The sequence below is a fragment of the Mesitornis unicolor genome, unplaced genomic scaffold (assembly GCF_000695765.1).
Source record: "Mesitornis unicolor isolate BGI_N332 unplaced genomic scaffold, ASM69576v1 scaffold36686, whole genome shotgun sequence".
Classification (NCBI taxonomy): Eukaryota; Metazoa; Chordata; class Aves; order Mesitornithiformes; family Mesitornithidae; genus Mesitornis; species Mesitornis unicolor.
This window is the reverse complement of record NW_010190921.1, coordinates 1-7523: the sequence shown is the minus strand read 5'-3', so window position 1 is coordinate 7523 and position 7523 is coordinate 1. Positions and strand designations below refer to the sequence as shown.

Genomic DNA, 7523 nt, shown 5'->3' with positions numbered 1-7523 from the left:
CGAGGAACGGCGGTGTCTCTCCTTCTCCTTCAGCTTGTCCTGCAAGCAGGGCAACGGCAGGGAGTCCTTGAACTTCTCCTCGGTGGCATCAGCAAGGGAGAGGTTCGAGGACTCGAAGAGGCTGCTGAGGCCGGGCTCCTGTCCCCGGTCGGTGAAGCTGTCGGAGGAGATCTCGCTGATCTTGTCGTTGGAGTCGTCCCTGTAGTCGTTCAGGGCCTCCTCCTCCAACTTCTCCAGCAGGCTCTTCTCCGGCTCCCCTCCCTTCGCTGACTTCTTCTCCTTGGAGTGCTCTTTCTCCGGCTTCTCCTTGTGTTTGCTCTTCACCTTGTCGTCCCCGCTGTGCTTCTTCTCCACCTTTTCCGGCAGCTTCTGCTTGTTCTTCTTCTCCTGAGCGGAGTCGACGGACACCCTGTCCTTCCTGTCCTTGTACTTCTCGGCGTTGTCCTTCTCCTTCTTCTCCTTGTGTTTCTCAAAGGAGCTCTTCTCCTTCTTCTCCTTTCCCCCATCCGATGTCCCCTTCTCCTTCTTCTTCTCCTTGGCGTCCTTGTCCTTCTGCTTGTCCCCGCCGTGCAGCCGCTCGGAGCAGTACTTGCGGTGCTTGTCGGGGTACGGCTCCTTTTCGGCGGCGGCGCCATCCTCCCTGTCCTGCAGACTGTCCAGCCGATGCCCCTCGCCGCCGCCGCCGCCGTCGCCCACCTTGAAGGCACCCACGCCGTAATCGTCCCTCTCGTCCTCGCTCTCATCCGTGAAGATGTCGGCGATGCTGTACCAGCTTTTCTCCTTGCCCTTCTTTTCGTCCTTCTTCTCGGGGAAGTCCTCTCGGTCCACAGAGAAGTTTTTCTCCTTCTTCTCCTTCGCCTGCTCGAACGAGCTCTTCCTCTCCTTGTCTTTGCTGTGCAGGTCTTTGTACTTCTCCTTCGTCTCCTTTTTCTCTTTGAAGCTCTTGTCCAGTTCTTTCTCCTTCAGCATTTTCTCCGCAGCGGCTTTTTCGCTTTTCTCCTTGTCGCCTTCTTTGGATTTTTCCTTGTATTTCTCCGTCTTCCCCTTCTCTTTTTTTTCCTTATCAGGACCATCTTTCTTCTCCTTCTCCTTCCCAGAATGGTGCCTCTCCCAGCTCTCCAGAGCCTTCCCGCTGAATTCGGGGTCGGACTTATCCTTGAAGAACGTTTCACAGCCGTACTCTTTAAAGTCGTCTCGGTAGGGCTCCTCCTGCTTGGTTTTGCCGTCTTTTCGCTCTTTAGAGCCCTCGGAGGAATCTTTCCTGTCCTTGCTGCTCTCGCCCGGATCTTTTTCTTTCCTCTCCTTGATGTTTTCTGCAGAATCCTTCCTCTTCTTGTCCTTCTCGGGCAAATAACTGGGAGTGCCTTTGTGCCGGTCCGTTTGGTCCTTTTTCTTCTCGGAGCTCTTGTCCACGTAATCCCTCTCCTTCTTCTTTAAGAAAGTCTCCTTGTCGCCGCGTTTCTCGCTGTATTCCTTCTTCTCCTTCGTTTTGTTTTCCTTTTTCTTGTCCTTGATTTCCTCTTTCACCGGCTCGATGATGAGTTTGGCCACGCTGTCGTTCTTCATCTCCCTGAAATCCGTCACCGGCGAATCCCAGCTATCCTCCCCTTTGAAATCGAAGGAGGAATCGGAGGACAAGTCCGAAAACCACCTCTCCTGCTGATCGTCCGAAAGGCTGAACTTGGTGTCCTCGCTTTCGGGGAACTGGGTTTTGTTATTAAACTCATCAAACCCAGACTCGTCCCTGTAGAGTTTCTCCTTTTTGCATTTCTCCTTCTCCTCCTTGAAGGATTTCTCTTTCTCCAGCTTGGAAACCTTCTCCTCCTTCAGCTCGTTCTTCTTCTCGGACTTGGACTGCTTGTCCTTCGACTTCTTCTTCCTCTCCTCCTTGTGTATCCTCGGCTTCTCCTCTTTGGGAGACTTCTCCTTTGCCGGTTTCTCTTTCTCGGATTTCCCCAGCCCTTCCCTGAAGGATTTGCCGATGTCTTTGCCATCTTTGACTTTCCTCAGCGATTTCTCCTCTTTCGAGGATTTCCCAGTCTCGTCTTTAAACAGCCACTCCTTCTCCTCCGCTTTCCCTTTGGGGAGCTTTTCCTCCTTCTTCCCGTGCTCTCGCTCGTGTTTTAACACCTTCAACTTGTTCTCGACCGGATTTTCCGTCTCCACTATCAAGCCTTTCTCAGGCTTTTGTTTGGAGTCCTCAAACTCGAAGGAAAACGTTTTGATGATTTTAATGTCTTGGCCGATGGGACACTGCCCCTTCTCCTTGTTTTTGTGTTTGTGTTTCGTTTTATGCTTTTTGATGACCTTCCCCTCCTTGTCCAGCTTCGGGATCGCTCCGTCCACGTTGCCATGGAACGAGTTCTTTTTCTCGGCGACGCTGTTGTGGGGGGCGCTTTTCTTTTTGTGCTCCGGTTTCTTCCTGACGGGTTTGAGCGACTCCAAGCTGGAGTCCTCGGAGGAGTAATCCGACTCGCTGGTCAGCCGCGTCCTGGTGGAGTCCGACAGGGAGCTGACGTCCGACCAGGCCGGCGAGGAGATGGTTTTCCAATTGTCCGTTCTCCAGTGCTTGGAGTGCTGCTCGGCCAGCCCGGGGTTGTGTTTCTGGGACCCTAAACTCCCGTGAGAAGAGGTGGATGAGGCAGACAGAGAGTTAAACAAGGAGGATTCCTTCAGCACTAGCCTGGAGTCCTTTACACAGCTAGAGCTCTGAAGAGAGTCTCTGTCATCCTCCTCACTCTCCACGTTTTCACTCTCTGATTCAGAGGAACAAAACTTGTCATTTTTTTTGCCGAACCGAACCTCTTTGCTTTTCGTCTCCTTCTTCCGCTTCTTTTTTACTTTGCTTTTCTCCTTCTGCGGCTTCGTGCTGGCGGGCTCCCGGATCTTGCTGCTGGGCAGTATCGAGTGGGTCGAGAGGCGCAACTTCTCCCCCGTCCCCACGGCCACGCTGGTCTCCTCCTCGTCCGAGCTGTCCGACAGGATGCGGTGGGCAGCTTTCTTTGGTGTAATCGTGTTATTTTTAGTATACGTTTTCACTTCCATTTTGGGTATGGAAATGAAACTGTTTGCTTTAGTCTCTTTTCTGTAATCCTTTTTCAGCAAATGTTTGTCATCGACCGGCGGGACCCGGTCCTGCTCATCGTCCTCGTCGAATTCGTACTCGTCCTTCACGGGGGTGATGGTTTTGGGGGGCTCCTGGGCCTTGGGCTTGTGCTTCAAACCCTTCTCAAACTCTGAGTCCGTGTTATTGCCATCAACGGAGCTGGAGGGGGCGAAGGACGGGGCATCCTCCTCTTCTGAGGTCTCTGCAGAGAGAGAAGAGCAACGTGTCAGGGGCTGCGAGGGAATCTGGGGAGGGAGCATCCTCAGTTTGCAGCCCCATGCCCCCCCTCTGCCTCTGCTACGTTTGCAGCCGAAAGCTCGAAACGCCAGGTTGGGAGATCCAGACCTGCACGGGGTGCTCCTCCAAACCACGGCCAGGCTTTTAGCAAGAGAAAACTGTTTGAACAGGGCTCTGGCTGCAAACAGCGTAGGCCAGGCCTCCCCGTAAGCCTGGAGCTCCAATTAGCGCTCATTAACACCTGCGGCACAGCCACAGCGCTGGCACCGGTGGGGACACAGGGAGCACAGCCCGAAACGCCGGCACCGTACGGCCGAGCGCTGCGCCCCCCGAGCGGGGAGGGATGGGAACACAGGAGGTGCACGCACACCTCCTCCTCTCCACGCACGCACTGGAACGCTACCCACGTTGTAAAGGTGAAGACGTCCATTTACCTGCAATCGGCTTCCAATCCTACATCTCGACTGCACCAGGCAAGTGATCGCAACGTAGGCTTCCAGGGCAAACAGCTAGAGCTCCCGGAGCTACAGGCTGGCAGTTATGTTGTCTGAATTTGGGTTACAGCTACAGATGGACTCCTGACCGTGGCAGCAGCGTGCGGATATGCTGACAAGAGGCTACCTTCACTGTCCTCTTAACGACTCTGTATTAACAGACAGCTGCAGGCCACAAACATCACTCCCATGTTCACACCAAGGTCAACCTCACCTGTGGAGCTCTCTTCGCTAGAGGGGTACGTGGTCTTTCCCAGGAGCAGATTCACCATGGTGGGAGAATTTGCTACTTTTAAAGGCGTCTCGCCCTTCCTGTTGCTTTGATGAGGATTCCCTCCATAATGCAGCAACAGTTTCACCACCTGAAAACAGAAAACGGAGACGTGAAGATGCTCGGCGTGTTTTGGTTTCAGGCTTCTTGTACGGCTTTGAGACGTAACTAAAAGGGAGACGTCTCCAAGTGAGAAAGCAGGCTGTCCTTGGGACGTGCCTTATGGCAACAACAGCCCACAGAGATAAGAAAGGAGTCGAAAAACAGCAACATGAACCAAGTTGGGCAGGAAAGAGGGGATAAGAACGAGACACACAAGGCCATGCTCCCTCCCTATAACTCCAGAAGAAGAACAAATTATCCCTGCACAGGGGAACACCAAATCAAACACCAACAGCACCGGGCAGGGACGTTCAGGCTATGAGCAGCAAATGATAATAAAACAACCAGAACCTCTGTGTGCACACAGTTGGCTGCAGGAAGCACAAGGGGAAGAAGTCATTAAAGCCCCAGTGAATCCTTACCTTGAAGTGGCCGTTGTTGGCCGCGTCGTGCAGCGGGGTGTCGTCGTCCAGCCCCTTCGTGTTGACCTCGGCGCCCGCAGCGAGCAGCTGCTTCGCGACGTCGTAGTATCCCCGGTTGCACGCCTCGTGCAACGCCGTCCAGCCTGCAAGCACAGGGACACTCACAACACGGCCACCGCCATCACGGACACAGTTAGGGGCAGTGGAAAGCAACCTCCATCCACAGGCACTGCAAATATCCGTGTGGCAAGGGGCTTGTGGCTCTGCTGGCCAAGGTGGCCCCATCTGCCCAGCTGCCCATGGCACAGCAACCAGGCAGCAGCTGAACAGATCCCATTTTCCCTCTGGTCCCGCAACATGCTGCAGAGAAATCATCTGCCAGAGCGGACACAGCCCCGGGAAGTGGCAAAGCAAAGCTTTGTGTAGGAAATGAAGAGAATTGCTGATGCTGTGCGGAAGTCAGGCCTCAAATCCCTTCCCTTTCCTCCTCCTCTGCAAGGGAAACGCCGCTGCCCAGCAGACATCGCTCTGCAGCGTCCCCCGTGCAGACCTCCCGAACATTTACCCTCCAAATCCAGCGGCCCCCGGCGTGGGGAGCAACCAAGCAGCTGCTCTGCAGAGGAACAGCGGCTGCGCTTCACAAGCAAACCCCCCAAGAACGCAGAACGGAGCATTTTATCATCTTCAAACAGCCTATTTTTAAGCAAGAAACTGTTTTGAAGTTCCCCAGCAAAGGCGCGCGGCTCCTGTGGTATTTTGCTGATAGCGCCGTGGGAGCTCATCCCGTTCCCTTCGCTCGCGGCACTCAAAAGGGGCACCTGGGACCAGAATTAATCACAGCGATCCTGCGGTCTCACACTGATGTTAATCACGCAGGAGGAGGAACGTGCTCAGTTATTTATAGCTCCGAAATCGTGCGAAGAGAATGGCAAAGGTGCTCGAAAAAAGGCTGCATGGTGCTAAATCGGCACCGCACCCGGGTCCTCTCCCCATTTCCAGCAGCAGGAGCTTGGGGGAGGAGGTGGTGCTGCTCCTGAGCTCGGGATGGTCGATGTCTCCCCTAATTTGGGTGCCTGGTTGGTGAAACTGGGAGCCTGACCTTGCCCTTTGCTCCCCATCAGCAGCACCCCAATGTTCAGCACTTAAATCCCAGGCATTGGGCATTCAGCAATGACTTGATAAACCCACTCTTTTCAGTACCTTCGTGCATACAATCTCTTATATTTTAAGTGAAAAAAGAGCTAAACCAGCCCAGCTCCCTTTGCAAATCCCCCTCTGGGCTCTCAAGGCAGTACCCGTGTGGGAGGGCACAAGCAAAGGGACCAAGGGGTCACAGTTTTGGAGCAGGAGCCACGGTAGCCCCAGGACCACTATGGATCCAGCCCAGCACAGGAGCGTGTTCAACGATGGGCTGGGGACTCAGCTGCCAAACCCCACCTGTGTCTTCCAGGCCTTTATTACTTTGATAAATCTGTAGTAATTTTTAGTTTTAGGGGTTTTTTTTAAGAGGACGGCAAGACTTTTCCTGCCTCAAACCCTTATTTTTGGTGAACCCAAACCCACGTTACCTGCGAAGTCTTTCACGTTGACGTCCGCTCCCTCGATGATCAGCTCCTTGATGCGCCGGGCATCTCCTCGGATGGCAGCGCGGTGCAGCCGAGTCTCTCCTCGCTCGTTTCTCTTATTTACTTTATCTTTGGTTTTGGAGGCAGAGTTAGGAGTTCCCTTCTGACAAACTGTGGACTGAGAGGGATGCTTTGGTGTTGTGTCGACTGCGGGAGGAGGGAACCAGAGTCAGCGCCCGCGATGCCCTTAGAGGGAGCTCTTGTAACGCGTTTCACCTCCCGAAAATAAACCACTCAGCAAGAGGCAACTGAACCTCCGAAGCGGATGCAAAGGCAGAGGAAAGCTGTGTGTAATGCAGATATGAACTGCAGGCTGCCAGAGCCCACTGGAGGGAACTGCAGCCTTGCGAGGGCTGTGGGAGAGCCGTGATTTAGGGGCGGGCAATGCAGCTCCTGACCCTATTTCCTGAGGGAAGCGGCATTTTCTCAAGCACATGTGAGGTCGAACAGCCTTGGGAGGGGACTGCGCATCTCCTGGGGGAGCGTCTGAATGCTACACAGCTTTTTTTGCCCTTTTTTTCCCCCAAATATCAGCAATATAAACAGCCAGACTGGCGTTATGGTGTAATACACAGCTAAAAGCTGCAATATTTGTGTGCAGGACGCAGATGTGTGTGTAGAGATAGCAGAAAGCCTCTAAAAAAACCCAGGGGGTCATGGATGCAACAGCTACAAATGGCTAAAACACAAACCCCGTGGTAAACGCATTCCAGCTGCTCCGCATCTCAAGTTTCAGTCGCGCTGCTCACCCCTCTCCACGAGAAAAAGGCGTTTAAAAACCCGCAGAGGATGGGATTTCACTTCATTCACAGCGCTATCCCCACAGCACCCTGCACCGTGGCCAGCCAGGAGCCCCCCGTAAAGCCTGGTGACCCCAGGGACGGGCACCAAGAAGCCCAGGGATTCGGGAGGCTTTGGCTGCAAATTCACACCCGTCCATCCATGCCGCCCACCCCGCGGCTCTCACCTGGGCTGTTTGCAGACTCTTCTGCTGTCATCTGCATGAGGAGAGCGACTTGCTGGCGCTCGGACAGCGGGTAACCCGCCCGGATCCCCGAAAGGCCCATCCCGAAGAGCAAACCGGGCTTTCTGGTGGCGGGCTCCTTTTTAATCCTCTTCCGCTCCGGACCCTGCTTTTCTGCGGTGCAAGGAGACACAAAAAGGACTGAAAATCACATTTCTGAGCAAAGCGCTGACCCTTCTCCAATGCTGTTTCTGTATCTTACGGAAAAGGATGCAGTGAGGGACGTGTCCCTGCAGTGAGGG

General features: G+C 54.1%; 1 protein-coding gene across 1 annotated transcript in view; it reads right to left on the bottom strand.

Moving 5' to 3' along the window:
• ANKRD11 (ankyrin repeat domain 11) overlaps positions 1-7395 on the bottom strand; it is a gene marked incomplete at its 5' end in the record, with an annotated part of 14169 nt that extends 6774 nt beyond the window's left edge. Inside the window, 5 exon segments of the mRNA XM_010186573.1 lie at positions 1-3308; positions 4052-4199; positions 4633-4775; positions 6201-6404; positions 7225-7395. Coding sequence (XP_010184875.1) covers positions 1-3308; positions 4052-4199; positions 4633-4775; positions 6201-6404; positions 7225-7395 — 3974 coding nt within the window.
• Between the last annotated feature and the right edge of the window lie 128 nt (positions 7396-7523).